Source organism: Acipenser ruthenus, chromosome 4, assembly GCF_902713425.1.
Source record: "Acipenser ruthenus chromosome 4, fAciRut3.2 maternal haplotype, whole genome shotgun sequence".
Taxonomy (NCBI): domain Eukaryota; kingdom Metazoa; phylum Chordata; class Actinopteri; order Acipenseriformes; family Acipenseridae; genus Acipenser; species Acipenser ruthenus.
Genome location: NC_081192.1, coordinates 93,018,796 through 93,031,669, shown reverse-complemented (window position 1 = coordinate 93,031,669; position 12,874 = coordinate 93,018,796). Strand labels below are relative to the sequence as shown.

The 12,874-nt window shown below is 34.9% G+C and overlaps 1 protein-coding gene across 3 annotated transcripts in view; it reads right to left on the bottom strand.

Moving 5' to 3' along the window:
• The window catches only part of LOC117400596 (cadherin-18-like), a 244,325-nt gene that overhangs the window by 66,414 nt on the left and 165,037 nt on the right, over positions 1-12,874 (bottom strand). For all 3 annotated transcript variants that reach the window (XM_034000784.3, XM_034000786.3, XM_034000785.3), the window contains 2 exons: positions 11,399-11,693; positions 6,874-6,993 (listed from right to left, as the gene is read on the bottom strand). In XM_034000784.3, the coding sequence (XP_033856675.2) occupies positions 6,874-6,993; positions 11,399-11,693 (415 nt within the window). The remainder of the gene's footprint in view (positions 1-6,873; positions 6,994-11,398; positions 11,694-12,874) is intronic.

Here is a 12,874-nt window from a genome sequence, read left to right as displayed (position 1 = left end):
ATCCCAAATATCAATCTCAAAACATACTATGCATAGCGTATGCTTTCATCAGAAGAGCAACTTTTTTTTAATAAAAGCTGCCAGTATAAAATAACCACATGTCTATGTTATCTAATGGATTTCCATAATATATATTTCCCATGTTAAATTGCCTTTAAGTAAAGACCATTGGGTCTATTCAATTGATCAAAACAATGGTGGGTCTAAATACCACCACCTTTGTTTAAATCAATCAAAGAAGGGACTTCTTGCAAAATGATATCTCCCAGTGTGTTAGTCTTTCTGGAGTATTTTTTGGTCTTTAAAACTAAGTAAAATATCTAGTCTTTTATAATATTTAAATGGTGCTGGTATTTAGATTTGTCATTGTTTAGATCAATGAGTCTCATAAACAGGTTTAAATTTAAATGTAAATTATGATCGAGAAACAGCACCATTTTTTATTATGTTAAGAAGTGAATTTAGGTAATACTGAAAATACTGAAAAATCATCCCTTTGATGGTTTTGTGGGAAATATTCCCTGAATATGATAATAAATGAACGTGTATTAGAAATGTAACTGGATTCATTAATGAAACTGTGTGTCTTGAGAAACAGGACAAACTGCTGTGTCTTGAGAAGAGGGGCTTCTGGTTTGCAGACATACTGAACTATGTGACCTACTGATTAGAGGACCGGCGCATGAACTGGATTAGGCTGAGCGGACAGTTGAATTATGTACAGATAATTCATACGTGTAACAACAATCGTTTTGACGCAAGGAAGACATAAACTAGCGATGTCCCAGTGGAAAAGGACATTAAAACATCAAAGGACTAGGAGTTTAAAAAAAGGCAAGATACACAAATGATCTCATGAAAGTGACTATTTAGCAGAGTGAAAAAGACTATAAATATCCAAGCAAAACGGAACATTTTGCGCTCCACATCGAATGCTAAACAAGGTGCTGTTACTCTGCTAAGCAAAGCTGCAATTCCGGGACTCTGCCTGAAAACTGAACCCAGACGAGGAAGCAAGCTGCAAGCGAGTCAACGACCACAAGCAACGAGACTGAGACCCGGCTGGAGGACTGCCGTAAAACTTACAGCGACTGTTATCAGACAAACCAGTCTGGGTCTGTTGTACACCTAAAACCACAGTATCCAAAAGAAACTGTGCCCTGCTACCTGTGTAGCTAAACGATTCAGCGAAGAGGACAGAGCGGACAGGCGCTGTTGTGGATCCTATACTGAGGACTGAAGACTTTGTTGCAGCTGTTTGTTGATTCTATCAAGAATTTAAAGCTTTGTTGCCAAGTTTGAATCCAATGTAGGATTGAAGACTTTGTTGCTGAAAGGAGGGTTTTTGTACTGCATACTTCAACAGATTGAGTTTCCAAGCCAGCAGACCAAAAGTCTAAGTTTCAAGGAACCATTGAGTATAATTCCAGTTTCATTTTCCTTTCATGGAACTAAATTATTTAACAGTAACACAGTTAAATAATTTAGATCCATGAAAGTCACACAGTGAGTTAGTGGTTGAGGTGGGATTTGAACCAGGGACCTTCTGGTTATAAGCCCTTTTCTTTAACCACTGGACCACACAGCCTCCTAAAAAATCAATTAAATCTTGTTAGTAAGAGAACTAATCAACCCAGATAAACATTAAATTATCAATTGAATTGTTCCTACAATTTCTTCCACAAATTCATTTTCCTTTTTACTCACTGCAAAATTATATTTTGAAAATTATTTATTACTACAACAGTGAAATAACATTACAAAACTTGCCTGTATTTTTGATATATATAAAAATAAAAATGTTATTTATATTATATATATATATATATATAAAATAAACATTTTTATTTTGTTTTTATTTCTAAAATATTGAGCTTACTCACTCTCTAGAACACATATAATATTTCCTGAGGCCATCATTAATTGAACACTCACATTATTTTTTATTTCATGGTAATCATTTCAGTAAGACACTTTATGAACCAAATTTACGTAATGTGTATGTTAGCAAGGATACCTTAACATAAGCATTGTTTTTTTAATGCTATACTTGTCATTTTACAGCATATGTTTTTTGGATAGGAAAGGAAGTATGTGCAAGTAATAGTGTTAGCATAAGCTTTGATCTAGCCCAACCAGATGCAATTAAGAAGCAAAATCATTATTCTCATAAGTTCTTAGGAGCAGGAGACTAGAATAAGGGCCTCATTTATGCGCGATAAATCTAAATTTACTGCCACATTTACTAACAGAGAACGCATTCATTTACGTGCACAGTTTTTGGCTAATTTACATACCGTACCGTGCACACTACATGTATTGTGAGCGATAATTTAATGTGCACGATAATGTCAGAGACTTATCCGTGACCACCATGATATCAAAAGCCCCAGCAGTCTAGGCGTATCTTTTGTTCAGTAGCTTATTGTGAAGGTGGAGGTGGCTTCCATTGACCGAAAATGAGCGATCAACAGACACATTACTCAGCTGGGGACAGGCAAAGGCAACACAAATTGAAACTGCACTGCTTACCTTTTAATTTTAACATGTATTCCTTGTGTGATATAAAGAAACATAAAAGCATTTTTCCTTTCTCCTTAAATGCATATACAGTAAAAGTCATGTTGTGCTATGAAAGCACAAGTACAATCAATTATCTATCATTTTTAGACTTTATCCTTACCAACACATTTTCATAACCAAGTATTTCAGCAAGATGTATTTATTTCATGTTACTGAATCAGTGAATCAAACAAACAAATTGGTTGAACTGATATGATTTCCATTACACAAGAGTAGATGTTAAAAAGTTCATGCTGATTTGAACTCGGCTCTCGCCAAGATAAGCACCAACTAAGACGTAGCTTTACAGTAAACTAATGTGATCCATCTGTGTCTCCATCCATTTGCGCTTCCTTCCATATGATGATGTAGATATCCTTCTGTCTGGTGTTGATGGCTGAAGTGTATTGCTGGCTCCAGGGATCAGCTTATTTTTTCCCATGCCACTTTCATCAATTTCCACAGGATTCGTAGAACTCCTGAAGCACTCTTGTACACTCTGTACAGAACTCCATTAGGCCCTGGAGATGATGAAGCCCTTGCTTTTTTCACAGCTCGCTCTACTTCTTTCCACTTAGGTGCACAGTCCTCCATTTGGTAATCTGGTGGATTGATAGGTGGGATGTCTGAAGGTATTGACATAGGCTCCTGCCTTTTGAATCTGTATGTGTTTCCTCTAAATATCTCTCCAGCTCAAACTTAGATGCTTTTAGTGTGCCATTCTTCTCACTGGTGAATAATTTCTTTACAAATTTGAATGGGTCTTTATAAAAGTTAGTTCTCATACGCTCCTTCTTTTTGTAGCGTTTCCGTAGGCGCTCAGCTCTGCGGAATGTTGCAAGCTTATCTTTTATGACCCTTTGTAAGAGATTGAGTCCCTCCTTTTGAATTTCTTCTGCTCTTCTCCATTGCTTCCTCAGCTGTCTCCTTTCTCTAACTAAGCGTTCAATCTCCTGCTGCCGTCTAGACTTTCCAGGAATAGTTTGTACTTTTTCCTTCCTTTTTTCAACTCCAAACCTCTCGCTTCCATATGCGTAGATGATGTCTCCAAATTTATCCAGCTTCTTTTCAACTGTTCCACTTAACCTTTCCAACGCAAAGCAGAGATCTGTGTTTACTGTGTCCCATGCAGTTTTCTCACAAGCTCTTGGCCATGTAACTCCAGGCTTGTGCCCATTGAGGTTCTTTTCTCTCTTATGCTGCTTTGTCTGACTGGGTTCACAAGGATCATTAGGTTCATCACTGTGTCCATGCAAGTCCTCCTGATATCCTGCGAACTGTGGTTTGCTTCCTGTCGCTGGATTTCATTCGACTGACTTGACTGACTTCGTAAGAAGTACTGATCAATGCGAGGCCCTTGTCCCTTCTCCCTCAAGCATTTCATTCTCCCTTGATGAATCTTCAAACCCCTGACTGTTGTCGCCTTGCTCCAGCCACAGACAAAAACTAGGAGTTCCATGTCTTTGCTAACTGCAGATCTTGAACTAAACTGAATGAATCAAGTCAGTAAAAAGAATCAAACTGCACATCACTAGTTTTCAGGCCAGAAACAGAGGTTTAAATAGCGCACCTGTCAGTGGTTAACCCTTTGCGGTCCTATGTCGGACCTGGTCCGACATTGCAATTATTCCTATCCGGTCCAATGTCGATCCCTGTCCGACATCATCAAAAAAACACAAAAAACAGGTTTCTAGTCGTTTTTTCGCCAGAAAAAGCAGAGAAAACCATTCAATGGCCGAGTGGGAGTGATAGGAGCCGAGACAAGCTGAAAAAAATAAATAAAAAAGGGCGTATCTCATGATTAGTCATACTTGCCCCTGGCATTAGATAGGGGCAGCCATAAGGAAACAAGCTGCCTGTTACTGAATCAGCGCAGAGAGAATATCACGGACATTTGCAGAGCTTTTTTGAGATGTTATAGTAATAAAATAATGACTTGGATCGCATTATTGAGGAGTTTGGTGATAAAACGAGTGATCAGGAGATGTTTGATCGGTATGTACGACTATTATTATTATTATTATTTATTTATTAGCATATGTGAAAGCTATAGCGAACGAAAGGGTGGGGCGGGGCTGGAGATGCCTAGTGAGTGCTTTGTTGATATGCAGGGCCTTTTAAACCTGTTTGACTGTGGAAAAAAAATACTTTTAAACAGCGTGTCTAAAATTAACTGTGCGTGTGAAAATAAATTGGACCTGACGCGCCTGACACGCACTTAACAAATGGACTGCAAAGGGTTAAAGCCTGCTTTCCATACGCACTAATAAATGATCACTTTTATGCACGCACTAAAATTAATGTCCTTTAGGAAATACCATGTGAATACAGTAATCTCATTATGCTGAGCTGGATGCTCATTTAAATACATCAGCATGCATTACCATAAAATCACATATTCATTCTGATTAACATAGTGTGATGCACTAAATTTAGTGTGCACCATACTATGCCAAGTATCGCACACGATAATTAATAAAATTGCAATAGTAAATAAGGAAATCATTAACGTGCACTCTAATGGCAATTATGGTGCACCATAAAGTTTAGCACCCTTTTGTAAATTGGGCCCCAAGTGCCTTTAAGAAAACAAACAAAAAAAACAGTAGGCTAATTTGATTTATTGAGGAGGTTGAGGTGTGATTAGTAAACTACAGCTGAGATTTACTGCGAAGAAGAAATGACTTGATAAGCTGCATTTTCTACCAACAACCACTTCTAGAGAAATACATTACTGTCAAAGGAAAAAGAAGAAAAGTGTCATTTTTATGGCATTTTAAACACCCATGTCTATCCTTCTACTTGTCTGTGAATTATTTGTAAATTACCTGCAAAAGTGTTATGTGCTTTGTCACTAAACTCAAACCATTTAGAATGATGCCTGCACAATTACTACCTCATTGTAATGTGTTTATTGCAAGTATTCTTTCACAAGGTAATTTTCTGGCAAGCATTTAGAGAGAATTAATGACAGGCTATGCCATTTAGACTAGAGGGCTCTCTACGTGCTGTGTGAAGCACAAATCTTGCATACATTTTACTTGACCTTGTGCATCATTGGTATCCCCTCTGACTGTCCTTTTTTTTTACTGGCACTAGAAATGAATCAATTAAGCAATTAAATAAGCTATATCTACTCTTCAAAACAGAGTTGAAAAGTCAATATAAATAATAATTGTAAATGTAAATATTGGCAGTCTGGCAGGTCTGAGTGACCACAAAAATGTGACCAATATATACAAAAAAAATTATAATTCCTTTCCATTATCACAGTTAAATTATTGTATCAAAAATAGGATGCAAGGATGATAAAAGGGATTAATGGTGATAAATATTCCTTGGCCACCATTAACCACAACTATATTGTATTAGACTGCTGACTGTGAGTGGTAAAGACATACTGTAACACAATCAGTTTCAACAGGAATACAAATGTGTAAAATGTAAAACAAATATCCTAACATACTATGATAAAGACGTGCTACATTTGACTTGTAATAAATTGGCAGGACCACAAACAAGTTAAGGGACATGTGACATAAGAAGTGGGGAACTGCATCAACCAGTGTCCAGCTTCATTGTATGCCTAATGGATTTTCAACCATAAAAGTATATTCTGGACAACATTGTTTAGTCGTATCTGTTATATCTATTTAAACCATAGCCAGATTAATATTCCCAATACATGCAGAAGCATAAAGTACTGTATAACCTGGAAGTGTTATTTAGAAACCTGCAACTAACTAGTGAAGTTCCTTTCACATAAATACATTACAAAGGTTTAACTTTTATACTGCTTTTATTTTTTTTATTTTTTTTGTACTTTCACTGGCAGTAACAATTCTTTTTATCTTCATTTCCCTTCCCTATTTTCTGAAACATTTTGAAACATCCTTTTTTAGCATTTACATTAAAAAGGTTTTATGGGAGATTAAAGCCTACAATCTCACACTGTGTCACCTGCTTGTGTTGCATGTTTAATGCTCTTGAAGGAAATGAACAGCAATCTTATAGCTGAGTCACACTGTGTCCTTTTGTTCTCTTTCAAGTGAGAATACCAATTATAGTTCATAGTACTGTTCCTATCGTGCTGAAAGCCTTTTTAAGAAGCAGAATACCATGCTCAAAGAAATCTATTGTGACCAAACTACATTTTGACCACAATCATTAATTTCACAAAGGCTCAAAATGGCAACCAACGGTAAAAGAAAAAAAAAAAAAACACAATTCCAGGAATTTACCTTGACAATATCAACACCCCCAAGATCTCCCACAAGTTTCAAATAATTTTTGAAAATGTAGGCTACTAACCAGTTTTGGGATCAACAGAAAAGTAGGGCTGTCCCTGTAGAATACTGTACACAACCCTGGCACTGTTTCCATAAGTTGGGTCGTCTGCATCTGTAGCTGTCACCTGAAGAACAGAGGTTCCTGCATAGTAAAAAAAAAAAAAAAATCAAAGGTATGTAAGTAACACTTCTACCCCTGCCAATGATAGATACAATATCACTATCATGAAAGTAGTTTAATGAAAATAAGATATGTGCACAATATGAACACCATTCAAACTTTTCAGAATTGTGCAGCTTTTAATCAGGCTTTCACGTAAAGTTAACAAAAAAACAGAACATTTAAATACACAGTATACACTACAGTGGTCTCCAGAGTATTAACACCCTCCTTTTCAATGAAATATGCTAAAATTCACATTGATATTATTACCAAATGTGGATATAATTGTACCATATATGAAAATTATTCAACACAAGTAGTTTTCAATTAGACTGTTGTGTAAATAATCTGAGCTTTCAATTATTAAGCACATATTATTTGAAAAAGTAAAAACAAATACTAAATCGTTTCAGTTTACATTGTTATTATTCTTTTTTTTTTTAAAGTACGGTTTATTCATTAAAAAAAATAGCAAGACATGATAGGAAACTTTATACCAATTTGTTTTCAAAAAGGTATAATTATTCATTTTAAATTGAAAATGGTGTCAATACTTGTGGGCAACACTGTAGGCATGTAAATAAATGCAGGGGATAAACATTGCAGACAAACAAACTGCTAGTATAGTATAGGACTTGTAAGAAGCATCGCATGTTTTGTATTTAGGTAAATAAAATAATGCCTCTGGGTACATTGTCAGATAAAATGTAAATTGCCCCCTCTTTTTCATTGAAAGCCAAAATGTGTTTATTTTAGTGAACACATTGAATCAGACAGCAGCTAATGACAAAAGGAATACATTTTGAGAAAGGCGGACATAAGGTGAACTTTGGAATTTATTTACCATATTGGTAAATACAAGTGAAATTCCTCAGGGCAAGTTGGCAGTATCTAGGATTTAATTTAACAGTCAAGACTTACAGCTGGGTGGAGAGAAATTTAAGTGATAAGGCAACTTATTTACTCATACAATTCCCAAACCAATTTACCAAAATGTACCACTTATATTATGTGCCATAGTATGGAAAGTTACATAATGATTGCCTAAAAACATGCTGTTAATCCAGGTAGCTAACCTGCTTGAAAACACTTCACAAGAAACTTGAAATATAGTCCCAGTGCACCACTATCAGAAAAAAAGCTAAACGAATGAATACCCCAGTATATTTACCACATTTTACAATGTCAAATTATATTCTCTCATGGCAGATATTTCCAACAACAACTCAGTCCTCTGATCCCATGACTAAGCCAATTGCTTAACAGCGTATGTCAGCGAACTACTGGTCCTTGGAGTCCTCTTTGAGCTCACCACGCCAAGCCTCTGTGTGCAGTGTGGTGAGGAGAAAGTCCCTGATAATTTTGCCTCCCTGCCCAGGGGAGCATGCTGTGAAATCCCCAGTATATCCAGGATGACCCTGCACACCATATACTACTATACCTAATAATAAAAATTGAAGTGGTGTATTTATTAAAAAAAATTAACTCTTTTTAAATATCCTATAAACATACCATCACTCAACTGGATGCTTTTTTTTTTGCCTTTTTTATTTTTACTTTGCTGATTTGACTTCAGCTAAATAAAAACTGAATACTCACTAGTCATTATATATTTTTTTTAGATTTCCATGAAACAGAAAATAAATAATTAGACTAGAATATAGTAACTTTTAGTTTGTCGTGCATTGTCCAAAACGAATTAACTTACAATTCATCAAATATAATTTGGTGCAACGCTGTAAGGCTTATGAACTTCTAGTTGGATTGATAGGAAAATGTGTTTACAGCATCTTAATAGTGAAGCTGTAGAACAACATGCACAGTTGAAAATTGTAATAACAGGTTTCTGCCAAAATCAATAACAGATCTATGAGTATTATGAATTCACACGGCAAAAACACCTTTCTTGTTTTCACACAGTTACTACACTTTTACCTGTAAGACTTTTTAATTTAGGTCCTTATTCACAAAGCTTTGACTCCTGAAATGAATAAATAAAGTCTGTCACCTACTTAAATAATGTTTTTTTTCAAAGTTTGTTGTCATGAATAAAATTCAGTTTCATATTCATGAAACTGTTCTTAGACTGTTGGCTTCATTAACACCACTCTTTAAATAAGTGCAGAGATTAGTTATTTTTTACACGCACACATTGCTTATTATCTAACAAGCTTTGAAAGCTCTACCATTGAATAACTTATTGAATGATACAGCGTTGTCTCATTTTGGAATGTATCTTTCTAGCATTAATTCAAATCCAATGACTGAATAACTGGGCAAATTACACTGTTTCAAATTATGCCTCTTTGCTAAACAGATATACAACCTGATGTAAACAAAATAATGATCTGTTAAATTTAGGTTTTAACATACATTATTTTCCATATACTTGTTATAAACACAATACTGTGAATGTTTATGGAGTGCTGTGTTGATTTTACTCATGAGGATATCTCAGCCATAACTAATTAAATGGTTGAATGGCCAGGACAATAAACGAAAGTGGACATCCCTATACAACTTGAAGGAGGACAACAGAATTCAAATCCCAGCTCTAAATGGTCTAGAGCCTTTAGAGCTATCTGTGCCTGACATATCGCATTCATCTGCAACAGAAGTATGAACCAACCCTTATTGTCATATTCCCTTCACTACAGCTTTCTTTGTGGAGAACTATTATTTGAGCTCTTATTTCACTGGTCAATTCACAGTTCTTTTGTTTTAGTGGTTTCTTCTGCATTATGTTCAATGTTCAATTATAATCAGCAGGCTACTGGTTGTAATCCCCATTTCTACAGGATTTTCAACAAATACCTAATCCATAGGGAAAAACAATAATCCATTAGAGGTATGCAAATTTGAGTTGTGAATGATACAAATGCAAACATCAAGATTGCTACATATGTTTGGAAAGTTTTTAGAGTTTTACAATTAGAAACAATTTCTTCACAGTATAGGCAGTTAAAAGACTTTTTAGTGGTGGACTCATACAGTACTTATCCCCGGTATTCTATAACATATATAGACTTCTCAAAAGAATTAACAAGGATAAGATCTGACTATGTCAAGAGAGTAGTGTTTACACAGTGAACTTAGCAGATACATCTATTTTATTAGGTGTCAAATGAAAGACACTCATGGAAATCAACATGTCTATAGGCTTGGTCCCTGGAGATTATTTTTTCATATAGTTTGAAAATGGTCCATATGGATGTCAATGTGTCAAGTGGGCTCCTCTGGCATTGATTCAATCTCTACATCAATGTGGGCAAGCTTCTAATCAAGCGTCAGTCTTGGGGGATCTGGTCCAACTCTTCAGTCAGTACTGTGCCAAGTTCTCTGATGTCACATGGAAGGTTATAACATTGACAAAAACACCCTAGAAGGTCCCAAAGGTATCTCCTGCTCAAGATAATCCATGACAAAATAGGACATATATTTAGGAGGTACAGAGATTCCTTGTTGAAACTGTGTATTACATGTTGTGTATGGCAAGAGAGTAAAGATTTATGTAAAATAATTAGGGAAACCAGGGGCCTCCAGAGATTTACTCTGAGAGCACGGGTTGGGAACCGCCGAGTTAAGATAAGGCTGCGAATGTGACTGTGCTATATTCTGATAATCAAAGGAATATTTGCAAGTTTAATACAGCATCAAAATAAGTGTTTTGTTTTAACACAGATTATTTTAACATGCACCAGTATTACTTTGACTATTTACAACTAGTACAATGATTACAACTACTTTAAATACAGCTGCATTTACTGCTGCTAGGCTACTGAGGAACTCAACTATTAATAAGGGGAAAACACATAAATAGTTACTTTTGAGTCACTGATTTTATATATATATATATATATATATATATATATATATATATATATATATATATATATATATATAGACACATACCCCAGCAAGGGAAATACAAACACATAATTCTCTTTATGGTAATATAAAATAAATAGCAATACAAATTAAAATTAAAGAAAAATTAAAAAAACAAACAAACATTACTACTCTGTAAAAATGTCCATGTAATGAATATTTAACTCAATATAGGTCAGCCTTACCAGGTTAAAATCCTCACTGTATTTTAAAGATATCCAATTATCCTTATAACTTGAGATGATTAGGCATGGCTTGGATAATACAACATCCAAGGAGTTTATGTGTCCCTACAAAATAGCTATTCTTTATTATTATTATTATTATTTATTATTTATTTCTTAGCAGACGCCCTTATCCAGCAAGTACAAGTATATGACAAAATACGATTCAATAACGGAGTAGATAACAGACTTTACAAAGTCAAGACATCGAACAGATGGCCCCTTAATCTTAAACACACACCTACATGAAAAAAAAAGTTAATGCGCCTTACCAACGTCAGACATTTCCGGTACATTGGCAACGAATGGTCCATCAGTGAATTTAGGTGCATTGTCATTGATGTCTTGCACTTTAATAATAAACTCTGATTCCGGTTCCAGGGGCTTGTTTGTCCAGCGGTCAATGGCTTGTGCATGCAACACATAGTGTGCCTTCTTTTCACGATCCAGACTTTTGGTGGCATGGATGTCTCCTGTGGTCTCATCAATGAGAAATATAGTCCCAGCCCCTTCACCAGTAAGAATGTATCTGACTGATCCATCCCCTTTATCAGAATTCGAGTGAAGCTGCAAAGAATAAAATAAAATGAATTAAACAACATCCATAAAACCAAAAAAAAAGAGATTCAAATAACATGTTCAATTTAGTTTTATAATATTATGATTTTTTTTTTTTTGTGAGACATCCCTTACTCTATCTTACAACTATATTAAAATTATGTCTTGACATGCATTGTTTTGTATTCTACCACACAAAACCTTTCCCATGTAAAAATATTTTAGCCGACACTCGCTCAATTTATAGAGCAATTTAAACAGAAAAGCAAGTGTCACAGGAGCCTGAATTAAATAGCAAACAGTAATAGACTGCTGAGACAAAGTCAAGAAAATTGAGAAATGTATTTGATCTTCCACGTGTAGACAGTCATAAAATAGAACTGATTTGTTCTCAAGTTATAACAATTATGTATAAGTGTCTTCAACGATTCTATTTCCAGATTCTGGGATATAATTACGGCTTCTGATTTTCATTTTAACTGAGAAAAAAAGATAAAACACCCTGGTACAAAAATAATTAAATTGGTGTATAGCCAATAAACACCAGAAAAACACTGGAAATGATTACTCAATTCACATTGACTTCACCCCTTTCCCTGTGATTATTAGATTTTAAATGAGATTACAGTTTGAAACAGTGCATTGTTCTTGCTCGCGAGATTTAAAGCTATATTATAGTTCAATAGGGAAAATGTACAAGCTTGTGATATTTAAAACAGAATTGCAAATTGTGCCGAAATGTAAAAGAAAATGCCTAAACACACAAAAAAACAGAATAATATGCTTGTGACCATAAGGATTTTGTTGTGGAAGACAGCAAAGGAAAGAAGGTACATGTGTGCAAGTACTGTCACGTCACTATACACCAAAGAATTTTTGAAAGTAACCGAAAAAAATAATTTCATACAATATATAAAAAGTGAAAGCCACAGGGAAAAAAAGATTTTGTGGTATCTACATAAAACTCAAAAATAGCTCAAATGTAATTAGTAAAAACCGAAAAACAGAAGCCTTAATTATAATTTAAAATGTCAGTTAGGTGCTGCTCTCTTCTATTTAGAAAACTGTTCCTGTATTGAAAATACCAGAGCCTTTAATGAAAGCACCAGCACAGTAACTACCAAGAAAAATAAATAAATAAATAAATAAATACAGCTCTTAACAGAGTAGCAGTCTTTGTAGTTTAGCTA